The 20434-nt window shown below is 35.3% G+C and overlaps 1 protein-coding gene across 4 annotated transcripts in view; it reads left to right on the top strand.

Annotated features, from left to right (window-relative positions):
* Positions 1–20434, top strand: part of FRA10AC1 (FRA10A associated CGG repeat 1) — a 37533-nt gene that overhangs the window by 10502 nt on the left and 6597 nt on the right. For 3 of the 4 annotated variants that reach the window (XM_023240749.2, XM_023240748.2, XM_019813554.3), the window contains exons 9-13: positions 7633–7678; positions 9940–10053; positions 11847–11889; positions 14130–14245; positions 18793–18831. In XM_023240749.2, coding sequence (XP_023096517.2) covers positions 7633–7678; positions 9940–10053; positions 11847–11889; positions 14130–14245; positions 18793–18831 — 358 coding nt within the window. Of the gene's footprint in view, positions 1–7632; positions 7679–9939; positions 10054–11846; positions 11890–13514; positions 13648–14129; positions 14246–18792; positions 18832–20434 lie in introns of those variants that run through there. The other variant, XM_045040421.1, reaches the window with a different exon arrangement.

Here is a 20434-nt window from a genome sequence, read left to right as displayed (position 1 = left end):
TTTTAGGGACAGTTTTAAGTTTACAGCAAAATAAAGGGGGAAGGTACAGAGATTTCCCATATACCCCTCACCCCATACACAGGGGGATCTTTTCTAGGAGGAAAGATGACTTTTTTTGGCATACCACATTTGAGGTTCTGGAAAATGTTAAAAGAGTAGTGCCTTTGATTTCCTTACTAGGATGCATTTTCTTACAGTTTTATTTATACAAAGACAGTGTTTTATTGATTTTTAAAAAATCAGCTCCTAGCTCAGTGCCTAATATATATAATAGATGGGGCATTTTTAGTGAACTCCAGCTTTTGTCCCACACACCTATTCCCTTCCTTATTACTTCTGCCCTTTCATCATTGAGAATTTGGTTGGATCATTGCATCAGGATTAGATTCAGCTGGAAGGACTGAAGCACTCCTACATAACACTGACTTAAATGAGATATAAGTTTATTTTTCTCCTACATAGGAATCCAAGTGGATGGTCACAGACTTTGTGTTTTCAGGAAGTTAGGATCTGTCTGTCTTATTACTTGCATGTGTGATCTCTTTATGCTAGCGGGTAGAGTAAGAGGCAGTGGCTCAGCACCAAATCCTTAGTAACTAACTAACTAGTAGGACATACTGTATTTGTTACATTTTTTATCCCCCTATAAGATTGTAACCTTCCTGATGACAGACAGTGTTTTTAAAAAAAATTTTTTAAATGTTTGTTTACTTTTGAGGCAGAGACAGAGTGTGAGTTGGGGAGGGGCAAAGAGAGAGGGAGACAAAGAGTCCGAAGCAGGCTCCAGTTTCTGAGCCATCAGCACAGAGCCCAATGAGGGGCTTGAACTTACAAACCGTGAGGTCATGACCTGAGCCAAAGTCGGACACTGAACCGACCGAGCCACCCAGGCACCCCTGACAGACATTTTAATAATCATTTTATATCTTCAGCAGAGTTCCAGGCCCAGTAAGTAGTTGCTTAATAATTATTGAATAGATTGGGACACCTGGGTGGCTCAGTTGGTTAAGCGTCCAACTTGAGCTCAGGTCATGATCTCACGCTTTGTGAGTTCGAGCCCCATGTCAGGCTCTATGCTGTCAGCTCAGAGCATGGAGCCTGCTTCGGATTGTGTGTCTCCTTCTCTCTCTGCCCCTCCCCCACTTGTGCTCTGTCTTTCTCTGTCTCAAAAATAAATAAATGTAAAAAAAAAATTTTTTTTTTAATAATTATTGAATAGATTAATGAATGGAAGAAAAAGTTGGGAAACTTATTTTCATTTGACTGTGCTTCAGTGGACATCCTAACATATATGTTTTATGACAAGCAATCCTCACATACATGTATGGACCTAAAAGTAGAATTAAACAAACTTATTTTGAATGCTTTATTTTTTTCCTAGACTGGAGAGATTTTTTTTTTGGGGGGGGGGATTTTAATGAGAATATTTTCAAATATTTTGAGCCCTCATTTGCATTTAAAATACAAAATTGCCTGATTCAAGTAATAGGAGATTAAAAAAAATAGGCAAAGTTAAACAGGCATTGAACACTTCATCTGAATTATCTTAATACAACAACCTATAATATTGGGGGTTTTATTCATACAAAGGAAATAGACTGAGAAGTTAAGAAACTTTCCAAGGTCACAGAGCTAGTTAGTGAATGGTAGAGCTTACATTGGGTCTGTATGATTCTAGAGCTGAGCTTTTAACCATTACAGTAAACTGAATAGAAAACTAAATAATTTACTATAATTTCAGGAAATTAACATGTGAATATGAAAGATCTTAAAAAGGCAATGGAGAAAAAACATTTTTTAGCTAAAATACAAAGGTATGTTTAGGAATCTGGAGGGAAGTCTAATACCTTTCCACTTTAGGGTCCAGAGGGTCCCATTCTCTTTCTTGTTCATTACTTTGCCATTGCAGTGAGGAAAGAGCCATTCATGAATGAATGGTTGTGGTTGTGTTCTAATAAAACTTTATATGTAAAACAGGCAGCAGGCCTGTGAGCCATAGTTGCTAACCCTTGGGGTAGTATGTACCAGGTACTATTCTAAGTACTTTATGTGTACTATTCCTATTTAAACCTCTTAAACCAAAGAAGAAAGAACTGTGTTATCTTTGCATTACGTATGAGGAAACTGAGGCACAAGAATATTTAATACCTTGTCCAGTTATAACCTGTTAAGCGGTGGGGCTAAGACCTAAAACCTGGATAATTCAACTCTTTTGCACTATAGTATATTGCTTCTTTACTGTACTATAATCTCTTTTTTTTCTGTCAGTGTCATAAAATAATATATATATTTTTTATTAAAGGAGGCATCTTGTGGCCTAGCACCTGTACCTTTTAATAAGTAGTTTAAAAGTAAAGATTGTTCAAGGGGCACCTGGATGGCTTAGTTGGTTAAGCATCCCACTTCGGCTCGGGTCATGATCTTGCAGTCTGAGTTCGAGCCCCGCATCGGGCTCTGTGCTGACAGCTTAGAGCCTGGAGCCTGCTTCAAATTCTGTGTCTCCCTGTCTCTCTGCTCCTCCCCAGCTCATGCTCTCTCTCCTTCAAAAACAAATAAAAACATTAAAAAAAAATTTTTTTTTAAAGTAAACATTGTTCCTTAGCATTGTTCAAATATATCTTTAAATAACTGGAATCCTATATGGAGAAAAAAAAGCTATCATGTTTAAAATTAAGTTTGCTTTTTTTTTAACTCTTTATTTTAATCACTTGTTGCTCATCACAAGTGCACTCCCCATCATATGTTTCATCTACCCACCCCCACCTCCCTGCTGGTAACCATCAGTTTTCTATAGTTAAGAGTCTCTTGGTTTCTCTCTCTTTCTCACTTTCTCTCACTCTTTCTCTCTTCCCTTTATCTGTTTTGTTTCTTAAATTCCACATGAGTGAAATCATATGGTATTTGTCTTTCTCTGACTGACTTATTTCACTTAGCATAGTAGTCTCTAGCTCCATCCATGTCATTGCAAATGGCAAGACTCCATTCTTTTTTATGGATGAATAATATTCTATTGTGTGTGTGTGTGTGTGTGTGTGTGTGTGTATTTTTATATAACACATCTTCTTTATCCATTCATCAATCTATGGACACTTGAGCTACTTCCATATTTTGGCTGTTGTAAATAGTGCTGCATAGGGGTGCATGTATCCCTTTGAATTAGTGTTTTTGTATCTTTGGGTAAATACCGAGTAGTGTTATTGCTGGATCTTAAGGCTGTTCTATCTTTAACTTTCTGAGGAACCTCCATACTGTTTTTCAGAGTGGCTGCACCAGTTTGCATTCCCACCAACAGTGCGGGAGGGTTCCTTTTTCTCTACATCCTTGCCAACCCTTGTTGTTTCTTATGGTTTTTTATTTTAGCTATATTGATAAGTGCGAGGTAATATCTCATTGTAGTTTTGATTTGTATTTCCCTGATGATAAGTGATGATGAGCATCTTTTCATATGTCTGTTGGCCATCTGTATGTCTTCTTTGGAAAAATATCTGTTCATGTCTTTTGCCCATTTTTAATTGAATTATTTGTTTTTGGAGTGTGGAGTTGTTTTTTGGACTAACCCTTTATTAGATCTGTCATTTGCAGGTATCTTTCCCATTCCATAGATTGCCTTTTAGTTTTGTTGATTGTTTCCTTCACTGTGGAGAAACTTTTTATTCTGATGTACTTCCAATAGTTTTTTGCTTTTGTTTCCTTTGCCTCAAGGGACCTATCAAGAAAAAGTTGTTATAGCCAATGCCAGAGAAATTATTCCCATTGCTGTTTTCTAGGATTTGTATGGTTTCAGGTCTCACATTTAGGTCTTTAATCCATTTTGAATTTATTCTTGTGTATGGTATAGGAAGTAGTCCAGTTTAATTCTTTTGCTTGTTGCTGTCCAGTTTTCCCAGTACCATTCATTTGTTGAAGAGATTGACTTTTTCCCATTGGGTATTCTTTCCCACTTTGTCAGAGATTAATTGACCTTACAATTGTAGGGTTATTTCTGGATTTTCTATTCTGTTCCATTGATCTATGTGTCTGTTTTTGTGCCAGTACCATAATGTTTTGACTACTACAGCTTTGTAATGTAACTTGAAGTCCAGAGTTGTGATGCCTCCAGGTTTGCTTTTCTTTTTCAAGATTGCTTTGGCTACTCATGGTCTTTGTGGTTCCATACAAATTTTAGTGTTATTTGTTCTAGTTCTGTGAAAAATGTTGTTGGTATTTTGATAGAGATTGCATTCAGTGTGTAGATTGCTTTGGGTAGTGCAGACATTTTGACAATATTTGTTCTTCCAGTCCGTGAGTGTGGGATGTCTTTCCACTTCTTTGTGTCCTCTTCAGTTTCTTTCATCAGTGTTTTATGGTTTATGGAGTACAGGTCTTTCACCTGTGTCTATTTGGTTAGGTTTGTTCCTAGGTATCTTATTATTTTTGGTGCAATTGTAAATAAGATAGTTTCTTAATTTCTCTTTCTACTGCTTCATTATTGGTGTACAGAAATACAACAGATTTCTGTACGTTGATTTTGTACTCTGCAACTTTACTGAATTTGTTTATCAGTTCTGGCAGTTCTTTGGTGGAGTCTTTCAGTTTTCTATATGTAGTATCGTGTCATCTGTAAATAGTGAAAGTTTTAATTTTTTTCTTACTGATTTGAGTGCCTTTTATTTCTTTCTGTTGTCTGCGGTACTATGTTGAATAAAAGTAGTGAGAGTGAACACTCTTGTCTTATTCCTGACCTTAGGTAGGGGAAAGGCTCTCAGTTTTTCCCCACTGAGAATGATGTTAGCTTTGGGCTTTTCATATATGGCCCTTACTGTGTTGAGATATGTTCCCTCTAAACCTACTATTTTTGAGGGTTTTTTTATCATGAATGAATGTTATACTTTGTCAAATGCTTTTTCTGCATCTATTGAAATGATCATATAGTTCTTATCCTTTCTCTTATTGATGTGATACATCATGTTGTTTGATTTGCAAATATTGAACCACTACTGACACCCAGGAATAAATCCCACTTGATTGTAGTGAATGATTTTTTAAAATGTATTGTTGGATTTGTTTTGGTAGTATTTTTGTTGAGTATTTTTGCGTCAGTGTTCATGAGAGATGTTGGCCTGTAGTTTTCTTTTTTTGGTGGTGTCTTTATCTGGTTTTGGTATCAGGGTAATGCTGACCTTATAGGGTGAATTTGAAAGTTTTCCTTTTTGTATTCTATGCAATAGTTTGAGAAGAGTAGGTATTAACTCTTCTTTAAATGTTTGGTAAAATTTGCCTATGAAGCCATCTGGTCCTGGACTTCTGTTTGTTTGGAGTTTTTTTGATTACTGAATCAATTTCTTTGCTGGTTATCAGTCTGTTCAAATTTTCTATTTCCTTCAGCTTCAGTTTTGGTAGTTTATATGTTTCTGGGAATTTATTCATTTTTTCTAGGTTGCCTAGTTTGTTGGCATATAGTTTTTCATCATTATTTGTATTTCTGTGGTGTTGGTTGTTATTTCTCTCCTCTCATTTGTGATTTTATTGATTTGGGTCCTTTCTCTCAGTTTGGCTGGAGATTTATTAATTTTATTGATTTTTTCCCCAAGAACCTGCTCCTGGTTTCATTGATCTGTTCTATTATTTTTTTGGTTTCTATATCATTTCTGCTCTAATCCTGTTCTTTCCTTCTTCTGCTAGTTTTATGTTTTATTTGTTATTTTTCTAGCTCCTTTAGGTACAAGGTTAGGTTATTTATTTGAGATTTTTCTTGCTTCTTGAAGTAGGCCTGTATTGCTATAATCTTCCCCCTTCGAACCGCTTTTGCTGCATCACAAAGGTTTTATTTATTTTATTTTTAAATGTTTATTTATTTATTTTGAGAAAGAGCAAGCAAGCAAGGGAGGTGGAGAGAGAGAATCCCAAGCAGGCTCGAACCCACCAACAGTGAGATCATGATCTGAGCTGAAACCAAGAGTAGGACAATTAGCTGACTGAGCCACCCAGGTGCCCCATTTTGTTTTTTTATAAGGGTTTTTAAACTGTTGTGTTTTTATTTCATTTGTTTCCATATACTTTTTTCATTACTTCTTTTATTTCCTGGTTGGCTCATTCATTGTTTAGTAGCATGTTATTTAACCTCCATGTATTTGTGGTCTTTCCAGAATTTTTCTGGTGGTTCACATCTAGTTTCATAGCATTATGGTCAGAAAAGATACATGGTATATGACTTTGATCTTCATGAATTTATCGAAGCTTGTTTTGTGGCGTAATACATGATCTATCCTGGAGAATGTTCCACATGCACTTGAAAAGAATATGTTCTGCTATTTTAGGATGCAGTGTTCTGAATGTATCTGAATATATATCTGTTAAATCCATCTGTTCCAATGTGTCATTTGAAGCCATTGTTTCCTTACTGATTTTCTGTTTAGATGATCTGTCCATTGATGTAAGTGGGGTATTAAAGTCCCCTACTGTTACTTATTACTGTATTATTATTGATTAGTTCCTTTATGTTTGTTATTAACTGTTTTATGTATTTGAGTGCTTTCATGTTGGGTGCATAAATATTTACAATTGTCATATCTTCTTCTTGGATTGTCCTCTTTATTAATATATAGTGTCCTTCTTTGTCTATTGTTAGAGCCTTTGTTTAAATTTTTTTTTTTTAATGTTTATTTTTGAGAGAGACAGAGACAGAATGAGAGTGGGTTAGGGGCAGAGAGAGAGGGAGACATAGAATCCAAAGCAGGCTTCAGGCTCCGAGCTGTCAGCATAGAGCCTGACGTGGGGCTCGAACTGAGGAGCTGTGAGATCATGACCTGAGCTGAAGTCGGACACTCAACTGACTGAGCCACCCAGGCGCCCCAACAGTCTTTGTTTTAAAGTCTGTTTTTTCTGATATAAGTATTGCTACTCCGGCTTTCTTTTGACATCATTTGCATGATAAATGTTTCTGCATCCTCTCACCTCTCACATCCTCTCACATCCTCAAAGCATGTGTCTTTAGGTCTAAAATAGTCTCTTGTAGGCAACATATAGATGGGTCTTGATTTTCTATTCATTCTGTCACCCTATGTCTTTTGATTGGAGTATTTAGTTCATTTACATTCAGTGTAATTATTGATAGATATGTATTTATTGCTATTTTATTACTCATTTTGTGGTTGTTTCTTTTGTCTGATCCTTTCTCATCTTTCTCTCATAAATGGTTTGCTGGTTTTCTTTAGTGGGATAGTTGGATTTCTTTCTCTTTATTCTTTGCATATTTAATGGTAGTTTCATTTGTGGTTACCATTAGCTTTATGTATAACATCTTTTATATATTGCGGTCTCTAGTAAGTTCATGGTTTAAGTTTGAATCCATTTTTCACTCCTCTTCTCCCTATGTTTTAGGTATATAGTGTCATATTTTACATAGTTCTTTAAGCCTTCAGGTTGATTTCTGGGGTATTTAGGATAATTGATAGTTATCTAGTAGTATTCATTGGACAAGGTGAGCCTAAGGTCCTCCTATTCCCCTGCCATCTTCCCCTCCTGGTGAATTAGATTTGCTTTTTATGTTGGTAAATATCATTATTTCAGTTACTGGCTCTGTGTTTAGATGTACATACAATTTAAATAATGTTTAAATTTATCCTAACATAAATGTAATTTTTTTCTCATTAGTTTGGATTTAGGTGGCGAGTAGAAAAAGAAGTAATTTCAGGAAAAGGTAATTCCTTTTTGAAATTTTACTTTTTAATAGGATGAGGTTATTTTGTTATACTATTGAATTGAAGTCATTTGGTAAGATTATTCCTGATTTATACAATAAATGCTTATCTATAAAAGTAAAATTACAGACAATGTATTTGTGATACATTAGCAAATGTCAAAATATAATGCTTTAAAGATTTTTCCCTCTAGAATTTTTGCTTTTAGAACATTTGATAAGAGTATAAGTAGAAAATGTTTATTTTTTACAAACCTTTTAAAGTTTATTTGAGAGAGAGAGTGCTTGAGCAGGAAAGAGGCGGGGGGGGGGGGGGGAGAGAGAGAGAGAGAGAGAGAGAGAGAGAGAGAGAGAGAGAGAATGCCAAGCAGACTCCACACTGTTAGTGCTGTGTCCAATGTGGGGCTCGAACCCACGAACCGTGAGATCGTGACCTGAATTCACATCAAGAGTTGGACACTTAACTGAGCCACCCAGGCACCCCAAAAACGTTTAAAGGGTTAAAGGAAGCTAATAAAGGATGAATACTTGAATTTTTCTTTTTATTAACTTTTGGAAGAATGATTTGGTATTATTGTATTTCAGTCTAATCACATTTTGAAAGTAGAGATTAACTATCACTTTCAACCTAATGGAATTTTTGGATAGGCTAGTTCTTATTTTGGGATATCATTGAGATTGAGACCAAATATTTAGTCTTACAGCAAAAGATCAAACATTTGGGAGGCAGTTATTAAATGCTTTTTTAATGCATTGTTGTAATCTACTCATAAGTCTCTGAAAAATTAAATCTTTATCCTATTTCATGCTGTAAAGTTACCTCTTTTTTGATAATTGCATTTCAAACTGTTAATGCTTCTGAAAACTGCATAGGAGCATTTAGGAAATCATTTTAAACTAATAACTTAAAAACTTTAAAAATAAAGGTTGCATTTTAGAATGATTAAACTTTGACGCCATCTCTGTGGATCATTTCCATCTTCCATAAATTCGATGTCTGTGTGAAGTGTAAAACTGGATATGCAATAAAACAAAATTAAAGAGTAGGACTTTTTTTTTCTTTAGATAAAGGATCAGCCCTGAAGATACTCTAAAGGAGAAGGAAAAAGAATAAGTTTAAAGCTATTTTTAACTTTTCTTAGTATTACATTTTAGTTTATGTTTTTACCTAAACAATGAGAAATTTTGAAATGTTTCACAGTTTTAAAATTTTATACTTTTATTAAGTGGAATTTTCAGGTGATGGTAAGTAATGCTGCTTTTAAAAAATTAAAGGGCATTCTCTGAACTAATATAAGTGAAAAAAGGATTGGTTGGTGAGAGAAAGCTATTGCTATGATTTAGAATTATAATTTGGTTGCCATTTTAACAATAGAGCCATTACTAAACATGCATACATTTCATAATGTATTCACTTGGAATGAGTGAAAAATGCCAATTTAGAAAAGTTACAGGTTCTTTGGACTGATAATTTTCAAAATCCATTTTGATAATTTCTTTTTAATGAAAAGTTTAGATTTGTTCCTGTTGGTGCAGATTATTGAGATATAAATTACTTTTTTACTGTACAAATGAAAGGTTCATTCTGTGAAAGGAAATAGTAGTTGGGTAGTTCCTTTCATTTTTTCCTCTTGGATTGTCAGTATCAGTCCTTTTATGCAGAATGTTTTCATACACAGCAGATATGATGTGTTGATTTTAGAGTCAAGTAACTCTAAAACATAGAACATTATTATTCTACTTAGTCATTTCATCTCAGAGTGCTACCATCTAAAACGTGCTTTAAATGCCATTTTATGCTGGTATTTAAAATAGATGGCATAATGTTAGAATTTTAATCAAGTTAAAAATTATTATTAAATATTAAAAGGGATTCGCCAACATATAAATACGTGTATTATGGAAAATATATTTATTCTTTTAGAGTATTATTGAGTATACTCTTTTAGTACTTCCATTTTCCAAAGTAGAAGATTCCCTAACAGGGAGTTAGTAAAACTCTGATCTAAACAGTTTATCTGTTGAGCCAGAATTCTGTGACTGATTTTTTTTAAATACTTTCTTTAGCTCTTTGATTTAATACTTATTTACACATTTGTTGAGCATACTATAGTTATTACACTCAGTTATTTTTTAATGCTGACTTGCTAGAACTAGAATATATGTATGTTAAATTTCAGGAGTAATTCCAAATTGATATTAATATTCCAGATTAAAATTGTTTCCAACTATCGTAGCTAATATTCCTTTCTTTTTCACAGGCCAGTTTTTCTGTGGAAATAAATGTTGTGAAGAAAAAGAAGATTTGAAGAGTTGGGAAGTTAATTTTGGTTACATTGAACATGGTGAAAAGAGAAATGCACTTGTTAAATTAAGTAAGTTGATTTTAGGTGTTATATAATTGCTTTCTTCAAAGTTTATCTAATTGCTTAGATTTAAAAATATATAGGCTAATTTAAGGTTTAATTAAAAAATTTTAATGTGTCTTTCTGGAAGTGCTCTTTTTTCTGAGAGCTTCCCAAAGTGATAGATAACTTTTGAGGCTAAAATTTTTTTTTTTTTTTAAATTTTTTTTTCCCAACGTTTTCATTTATTTTTGGAACAGAGAGAGACAGAGCATGAACGGGGGAGGGGCAGAGAGAGAGAGAGACACAGAATCAGAAACAGGCTCCAGGCTCCGAGCCATCAGCCCAGAGCCTGACGCGGGGCTCGAACTCACGGACTGCGAGATCGTGACCTGGCTGAAGTCGGACGCTTAACCGACTGCGCCACCCAGGCGCCCCTGAGGCTAAAATTTTTATGTGGTCCCCATTATGGTGACATTTGGGTGAAACAGTTCTTTTTTTTTTTTAATTTTTTTTTTTAAACGTTTATTTATTTTTGAGACAGAGAGAGACAGAGCATGAATAGGGGAGGGGCAGAGAGAGAGGGAGACACAGAATCTGAAACAGGCTCCAGGCTCTGAGCTGTCAGCACAGAGCCCAACACGGGGCTCAAACTCACAGACCTCGAGATCATGACCTGAGCCAAAGTCAGACGCTTAACCGACTGAGCCACCCAGGCGCCCCTGGGTGAAACAGCTCTAATGACAGATGTAAACTGATAATTTGTAAAGTTAAGACCTCTTCCCATTAACATGAGTATGTCACCAGTGCACAATGAGATGCAGAGTATCAGAAAAGTCAGCATAAAATCTCATGTTACCTAGTAGCCATATTGTTATGGTGTGGACAATAAATACACTCTCTTTGTGTCAATAAGGAAAAAGATTTAGGTGGGCATAACTGTTTGTGACATCAGTCTTAAAATCTTGAGGTTATACCCCAGAATACAGCAACCTCTTGTAATATGCATGTTTTAGAATCTTTCATTCTTTCTTTCTCTTTCTTTCTTTCTTTCTTTCTTTCTTTCTTTCTTTCTTTCTCCCTTTTTCTTTCTTTCTTTCTCCCTTTTTCTTCTTTTCTTTTCTTTTCTTTTCTTTTCTTTTCTTTTCTTTTCTTTTCTTTTCTTTTCTTTTCTTTTCTTTTCTTTTCTTTTCTTTTCTTTCTCACTAAGCTACTCTTCTGTGTCAGCTCCTTCTCCTGTCATGTGAATTACCTTACCTAAGTAAACTCCTGGCAGTTTTCTACCCACTCCATATAGAAGTCAAGAATTTCCTCATGTGCTACTTAACGCTCACCAGTGCAGAAGTCCCTCCTGGAAGTACTCCTGGGGACAATTCAGCTGGTGTGAACTGAAATTAAGTATAAGGCAAAAGAAGAGCCCACAACTGGAACTTTTTGAAATGCTCTTTTCTATTTGAAAACTCTTAGAGCACTTCAGACCAAGTGACTATACCCACACTATTGTTATTAGATACTTTTGATGTGAGACACACAGTAATGCTGTGTATGAAACAGAGTTTGCTTTTAGAATAAATTGACAGCAGTTTTTTTAAAGCAATGTTAGAATATTTTCAATTTCTCAAGCATTCTAATACCATTTTTACTGTGCATAGGCATTTTTTGAAGTGGAGAGAATCAGATTTTTTTTTCAGAGTTTTGTTTCCCCTCTTATAGTAAAGGGATATAAGGAAGAATGAGAATGTATGATATTAAAAGTAGAGTAGCACTACAGTTACTCAAATTCAGCCTTTCAGTGGTGTCACTTTTTTATTTTTATTTTTTAGGATTATGCCAAGAATGTTCCTTTAAATTAAATTTTCATCACAGGTAATATTATCTTTTGAAATGCTGTTGTTATTGTTTAGTAGTCTTGTATACTCACCTGCACTCAGTGTCAAAATGTAGATTTAAGTGGTTGATGGTTTAATTAATTGATTGTGTAGAATGTCTGGGATAGTATACCAGGGAACTGGAAGTTTGCCATGCCTTACTCTAGCCAAGCAGTTTTAAATATGAAGGCCTGTGCAGGGTGATAGATACTAGAATTTTTAGTTTGGAGTCAGTGTTCAGATGCCATAATATTCTTGGAACTGTATTATAAAGCAGGTCTTCATAAAGTGATTTCATATGTCTCATTTAAACAGTGTTTTATTTGGAGTTTGTCATTCTTACAAGGGATTATATTCCTCTGTTCTCATTTCAAATGTCAAAATCAGGCTCCTGTTGAGTGAGCTAGAATGTGCCTGTCATATTCAGTGGGGGAGGAGTATCTATGTTCTGCAATATGCAGTGTATATATAAATAAGATCATGGGCTTGGAAATCAGACTCCTGTGTACTTCTCTCAGCTTCTCCACTTACTAGTTGTCTGTTTTAGGCAAGGTACTTAAGCTCTGGGGGCCACCTGGGTGGCTCAGTTAAGCATTAAGCCTCCGGAATTGATTTTGGCTCATGTCATCATCTTATGGTTTATGAGATTGCACTAACAGTGCAGATCCTGCTTGGGATTCTCTCTCTCTTGCTTCCCCTTCCTCTCCTCCTCCCCTCTTTCAAAATAAATAAATAAGCATTAGAAAAAAAGGTACTTAACCTCTGTAAGACTCAATTTTATCAACTCTAAAATGAGGACGCTAAGGATACACTAGTGAAAGTGCATGTAAAGTGCTTGACATGGTGCCTGGCATATGGTAGGTTAAGCATAGAGGGGTCCCTGGTATTGAGGATGTTCAGACAAAATTGGTGACCTGCCATTATTGTGATGATCACATTTCAGGGCCTGAATAAGGCCCTCAATAAGTTAAAAGTTTAACAATGAGATTCTGCAACTTTATAAAATATATATGTCAGTATATTAAAAAAAATTTTTGACGTTTATTTATTTTTGAGAGACAGAGCACGAGCAGGGGAGGGTCAGAGAGAGAGGAAGACACAGAATCCAAAGCAGGCTCCAGGCTCTGAGCTGTCAGCACAGAGCCCAATGCGGGGCTCAAACCCACGAACCATGAGATCACGACCTGGGCTAAAGTTGGACGCTTAACCGAATGATCCATCCAGGTGCCCCAGTAGATTAAATTTTAAATCAGCTATGCTATGAATGTGCTGTATCTAGTATTTTAGTTGTTAAAAATAAATATTAAATAATTAATAATTTTTAAATTATTCAAATTAGTAGAATTTCTTAGATTACTTGAATAGCCTAACCTTTATTTCCCCTCTCCATCAGTGATACCAGAGGGTTTTTTTTTTACTTTGACTTTCGAGCTTCATTTCAAAATTGAAATGATTCTTATGAAAGGCAGAAAGTGATGATTGCCTTAAAAAGTATTATAGCATTTGGTATAAGTACCTTAATTTGGAAGGTCTGATGAGTAAATTTCTTGAAACTAATCCCCTGTTGTCTCTTCATTCTCCTTCTCGGTCCTAATTTCAGCATTATCACCTTTTCCTATCTAGTGTTTCCTTTCTTAACCAGTTAAAATCAATTGCTTGCCAGCCATGGTACCAACAGCCTTGTAAACATGGCCTAGAAGAGATAAAGCTACAGCAGTAAAAGGACAAATGGTCTAAAGTAGACATTTGAGTTAAAGTAAGCCCCTCCATCCTCATTCCTTTATGCCTTTACTGTATTCCTTTTCTCTTAGCAGAAGAATTTTCTATTTACAGATGATTTGGAACTGTTTGAGTGTTTCTTCTTGTTTTGTGTGTTTTTTCAAAGTATAGGTAGATAGGAATTATGTGGAGGGAAATGACATTTGTTTTTGTAATTTAAAAAATGGCTAAATGATAGAAAACAAGTAGGAAATGAGGAAACTATGATTTGTATTTACTAAGGTTTGTATACAGAACTTACAAAAAATAATTTGTCTTAGAGTTTTAGGCTTCCTTCAAAATTGTCTCAATTAATATACTAGCCTGAAATATTTACAGACTCATTTAAGGGTTCCTTATGCAAATTACATTGTAAAAATATGTACTTTAACTGATTTGACTGTTTTGCTCATTGGTTCTTATTTTTCATAAAGGTCAGTTGAAAAAGTTAACTTTAGTTTTATATTGTTCAACATAAAGGAGAAAAGAAGTCAAGTCAAAAAGAAAGGATAAATCCAAAAAAGATCATGAAGAGTCATCACATAAAAAATCCAGATCATCTTCTGTAGAAGAGACGTCTCAGAAAAAAGCAAAAGGTAAAAGGGAATTCAAATATAATACCTACTCACATTTTTAAACATGAAATGTAATCTGCTGTATGTGTCAAATGTAGAATTTAATTGGTGAATGTATTTAGATTTCTGTTTTATAGTAGATGAAAGGAAACTGGTTGGGGAATTTAGATAGGAATTTATAGTAATTTACAGGAGTTTCAAAAACAAGTATGGTTTTAATTCATTTTGGGCAGACAGTAATAATGTTGCAAATAGCATTCTCCTTCCTGACTTTGTCTCTTAGACACCTGTTACCTTGGGCAAGTTCCTGAGCTTTTTGAGTTTTACTTTCCTCATGTAAGTAGGGACAATGTGAATAACGGGCTTCTGTGCTGTTTGAGCTTATTGTGGAGAATCAAATAAGAATGGGAGAGGCACTTTGAACATTGTAAAACAGTACATAATCTATAAGCCAGTATAAAATTATAACACTGTGATTTCAATTACCTTGGCCTGTGTGATATTCTTACTAGCTTATGAGCTTCTTGAAATCATAGAGCTTGATATATATGTGTCCTCAGAACCTAGCATGGTGCTGTTCACATACACTTAGTAAATAATTGTTAAATTCAAATCCATCAATCACTTACTTCTTCCTCAGTAGTCCTTAGGCTCTCTAAGCCTTAATTTCTTCATGTGTAAAATTGTCATGATGGTAGTACCTAGATTATAGGATTGTTCAGAAGTTCAAATGAGATAATGCATATAAGCTGTTAGCACAGTGCTTGGTGCATAGTTAGCTATTATGAAGGTTACTGCTAGTTTATTTTTCAGTCCATAATAGAGTAAATTGGCTATAACTTAGAGTGAATTGAACTTAAATTACGTGGTTAATGGAAGATTACATTAGATTCAGCCAAATGTTAACATAATACTTGGACAGGAGAGGGCTCCCTTGCTTCAGCTATGAAGATTATTAATAGGTTTCATTCTTACATGTATTTTTTTTCTTGTGAATCATAACATATTCAAGCGTATAGTATCACCAACTTACAGAGTTGGTGAAATTGATGGTGAGAAGAAAATACTGTTCTGGGGTTTATTGAGAAATGGTATTTGAAGCAGAATTCCTTTTTGTGTCTATCTCAATCATTTCCAAACTCCAAAATAAATGTTAATAAATGTGAAAATCCTGTTTGTGTTTAAAAAATTGTTTTAAAAATATTTAATGTATCATACTTGAGTTTTGTTAAATTCATTATTATAGTATATAATATTGTATTCACATCATAGTATGATACCATGTTAATCACTATGTATTCCAAATTAAAGAAGAACTAATCCCTACCTTGTAAAAACTTGTTTAGTACATTCAAAGCAGACAGTCAGATAGCTGGATACTCAGGATCAGGTATGGGGTTGGAACGCTCGGATTACACATAGATATGCGTGTGATCTTCCTTACAGATGTTTTTCCTGTAGTGTTCCATGTTTTAGTAGATGACATCTCTGTCAGCCTAAAAACTAGTATCATATCTGGAACTTATCCTTGATGCCTTCTTTCTTCTCATTATTTATGTTTAATTTGTTACCAGATCCTGTCAGTTATACCCCAAGAGTGTATATTTCTCAAGTTCTCTCTACTCTAGTTCAAACCACCATGTTTTCTCATCTAGACCACTGCTGTATTATCCTCACTAGCTCTGCCACTATCTTGCCATCCCTCCTGCCCTCCCCTTAATCCATTCTCCATAAAGCAGTGATTTCCTATTTTTCTTAGGATATAATCAAAACCTGCATAAAACCCAGAGGCTTTATATGATCCAGCATACAAAACTTGTGGTTCTCACCATGCTTCACCTCACTTTCATACTCCACTTTCACAGCCTTTCAGTTTCTAGACAATGCCAAACTTCTTTCCATTTAGAGGCTACATAGATGCTGCTTCCTCTCTTTCTAACCCCTCCCCCCACCACCAGATGCCATCCTAACTCATCCTCCAGGTCTAAGCTTAAATGTCACTTCCTTAGGGATCCTTTCCTGATTCCGTCCCTGACCATGAACTTAAATTAATACTTCTAATTATAATACCATCAATATTATAGACCTGGAACTTTTCTCATTACATATATGACAGTTATATAAAAGCCCCAGGAAGGCAAGGGTTCTGTCTCCTGTGTTCATTGCTGTATCCCAGCACCCCACTAGCACATGTAAGGTGTAAGAAAGAAAGAATGAGAAAATGAAAGACTTTGAAGATTGTTTCGGGACAACTTCAGGGACAGAGAACCAAGGCAGAGTAGAATTGAGAGATGTGTTTCCTATTTAGTCTTTATTCAGAGCCCCTGATAGCATAAAATATAGTTACTTTTTTTCAACTTCTGTGGCATAGAGCAGAAAATGACAGCATTTTAGCAAACTTAGGAAAACCATGTGGAACTCTGCAATATCTTTGTATCTGGGATCATCTGGAACTAGCTTGATTTTTATGTGATACTTTATAGCCAGACCACCTTAATTTGGCCCAAACTTGCATAATAATAAATGCTTAATATCTCAGCCTCATTTTGAACTGTTGACAAAACTTCTTCAAAACAATCTACTTTCTTGATTTTCTTCCTGTCTTTCTGGCCTTTCCTCCACCTCTTGATTATAGGTCCTCCTCAGTCATACCCTTAGGTGTTGGGTTGCTTAGGGCTCTTACATGATTTATCTTCTTTCTCTATGTTCTCCCTTTGTGGTCCCATTGATTCCCGTAGTGTCAGATTACTATCATACAAAATGTTAAGTAAGTGGATAGATGGATGGATAATTGGATAGCTAGATGGTTGAGTCAACGGATAGAGAAAAAAATCTAAAAGAGATCCATAGCTTGACTTTGAGGACCAGTCTGCTTTGGCAGGTCTGAGCAGAACACGGTACTTAGGTAGAGTGTCTTGGCAGAAAGTTGAAGATATTACCCCTCCCCCACTAGCAGTCAATCCCCAAGCTCACTTTCTTGGGAAGGCCTTTCCTGGCACCCTTCACCCCACTCCTCCAAGCAAGGTTAGGTCCCTATTAAACATTTCAGTAGCACCATGCACTTCTCCTTTGGACATACATATCACCCTTGGAATAATGTGTTTTCTGTTAAGGAAGGGGCCATGTAACTTATTTAATTCTTTATCCAATTTCTAAGCACAGTGCTTTCTCCATATACTAGGTGTTCAATAAATGTTAGGGGAGTGAGTGAATCGGTGAAACAGTTCTCAACATTGAAGGGAACATCAGAGATCCCAGCCCTGGGATCATGAGCAAAAAGATACTCTGTGGTTTTCTTTTCAAAATATGGTCCTTTGGTATTGTCATCTCTTGGGAGCATGTTAGAAATGCACAGTCTCGGACCCTTCCTGATCTCCTGAATTACAAGTACACTTAAGTTCCGGGATGATTCATAGGCACCATAAAGTTTGAGATGTACTGCTCTATATCAGGTACTTGTTCTGCTTTCACTTTGACACCTTCAGGGAAGAACTTAGTACTGCCCAAAATATTCTTTTACATTTCAGTTAGTTGTAATTGTTAGCAGATTTCTCCTTAACTAATTTAGCCCAAACCTACGATTTCTTACCTTTGGTTCCAGTTATGTCCTTAGGCCTCCAAAGTAAGCTAACCTCTTTTTGTACCTATAGACATTTGGAACCTGGTACTGTGTTCCTCATATGACAGAGAAGAATCATTTCATTTGTCACCAGCTTAGCTATGTTTTTATTTGCTTTCTGATAAGTAGGAAATAGGAGTGAAGAAACAATAACCTAAAAAAGAAAAGAAAAGAAACAATAACCTAAAGTGGTTACCACAGTCCAGGCCTTGGCTTCCTGTGGAGTCTTTACCCTGTGGTTGTGACACCCTCTTCACTGGGCCTGAAAGGGGCTATTTATGCATCAGCTTTGGCTTATGAGATCTTTGATCCAAGGAGGTTAGAGGGATTGTTGCTCTCCATCTGTTATCTGTCATTTTCTGATTTATCAGTCTTCAGAATTATTTTCCCTCTGGTCTTACTGCAAAAGATTCTATAGAGTTATGATTTTTAAAAATTGTGCTAGTAGATTTTTAGTACTTTTTGCTTTCTGTTTCCCTCACTGGATGACTATTGTAGAAATGAAAATGTTCGTTTTATGTAGTAATATTTTGTGTGAATTTTAGTTACTAAGAATTCTCATCTGTATATGAAAAAGTATTGTGAAAAATGAGTATTTGTAAACTGCTTTCAAATGTTGAACATCTCTTGATAAAATATGATTATGTTGCAGCTAATCTGCGAGGGTTTTTTTTTTTTTGCAACATGAATTCATGTTTTTTTTTTTAAAGGTGTTTATTATTTGTTTAAGCTTTGTGCTGTATATTTCAGGCATAAAATACCTCTACCTAAAAGACTCTAACATTTTAGAGAGATAAGTCTGAGAAATATGAAAGATTAGAAGACAGTAAGGTGCTTTTCTGTAAGAGTTTAAAGTAAACCAGGCTCTTGGGAAGAATTCTGGTCACAGGTATAACTGTTACACTGTTGCAGAATGATTTTTAACAAAGCAATGCTGTTTTCTTTTCAGGGCATTCATCCTCAAAGAAATCAGAAAATTCTGTGAACAGTAAGTATTTAGCATTTCTTTATTTAACACAAATATATAGATTCAGGTGATTTGCAGTTTGGGTTTCCCATCAGTTGTGACTTGCTCATATGTATATTATTTTTTGGTTTTGTACTGTGTGAGAAAAATCATAGAAAAAGTGCTAGAAGTGTATGATTTTCCCCCCAGTTTTAAACATTTTAAAGTTTCTTATTTTAAAATGGAAGGGCATAAAATTTTTTTCAGTAAATATAATGGATACACACTTTGATTTCACATCATGGAATATGAAGGAAGAAAAACAGATGAGGTTGGAATGGAAAAAGAATTGGGAAAGTAGATTAAGACTTAAGAAATGTCACTTATAGGGGCACCTGGGTGGTTCAGTCAGTTAAGCGTTCCACTTTGGCTCAGGTCATGATCTCACGGTTTGTGAATTCAAGCCCTGTGTCAGGCTCTGTGCTGACAGCTCAGAACCTGGAGCCTGTTTCGGGTTCTGTGTCTCCCTCTCTCTCTGCCCCTTTCCCTCTCACGCTCTCTCTCTCTCTCAAAAATAAACAAACATTAAAAAAAAATGTCACCTATATTGTACGAGACTGAATTATCTCCGTTATCTTGTGGTTTTGACTGATCAAGTGAAATGTGTGGTTTGTGTATGGAGAGTAGAATTTGGCAGCTGGTTACTACTGATTCGTTTTTTAATAAGTACAGTGGTTTTCACCAAATTGTATCAAACCAGATTGGATTTCATTGAATATTTGCCACAAATTTTATTGTTCTTTCCCCGCAACATTCCAAAAAACATTCAAATGACTTACAGATATATATACAATAAAATAAGATTTTTAAAAGTGAAATCAGAATAATGGAAAAACAAGATAGAATAGCAAAATAAAGCTAGACAAACATTTACCAAAAAGCCCTGCATAATTGCAAAGGTAGATCACACATTTGTCACTCTTCTTCCATACAACCAAACCAAATAAGGAAGCCACCAGTAGAATGATTAATTGTACCCATATAATCACACACAGTGTGTTCATCTTTTTCTAGGCTGAGTTCTGAGAGTGAGTAGACTCTCCTGTAGATTCATAAAAGGGGCGTCCATCTGTGATGTAACAAACAGTAGCCTTGCATCTCAGTAGTAATACAGTGTCAAATTTCTTAAAAGACATTGCAGTAGGGTTAGTGTAGTTCAATAGCATATCTAATTCATTTAGGCCTATTTTATAGAAATTCAGAAATTTGAGACTTGTAGCCTTAGAAATTTATAAACTTAAGAGTTAAGTTTTTTCTGATTTAAAGTAATACATATTACTGTGACAAAATCAGTAAAAGTAATTACTCCAAATCCCGCCTTTCAAATAGAAATATTACTAGTATTTTAATTCTTTTTTTTTTAAAGTTTATTTCTTTATTTTTGAGAGAGAGAGAGTGAGCAGCAGAGGGGCAGAGAGGGAGAGAGAGAATTCCAGGTGGGGCTCCACGCTCTCAATGCAGAACCTGACACGGGGCTCGAACTCACAAACTGTGAGATGATGTCCTGAGCAGAAATCAAGACTCAGATGCTTGAGTCTTGGCAGGCTGAGCCACCCAGGCACCCCTTAATATAATTCTGAAGGAG

The sequence above is a fragment of the Felis catus genome, chromosome D2, assembly GCF_018350175.1.
Source record: "Felis catus isolate Fca126 chromosome D2, F.catus_Fca126_mat1.0, whole genome shotgun sequence".
NCBI lineage: Eukaryota > Metazoa > Chordata > Mammalia > Carnivora > Felidae > Felis > Felis catus.
Note: the sequence above shows the minus strand (reverse complement) of the source record. Positions and strands in the feature narration are given on the sequence as shown.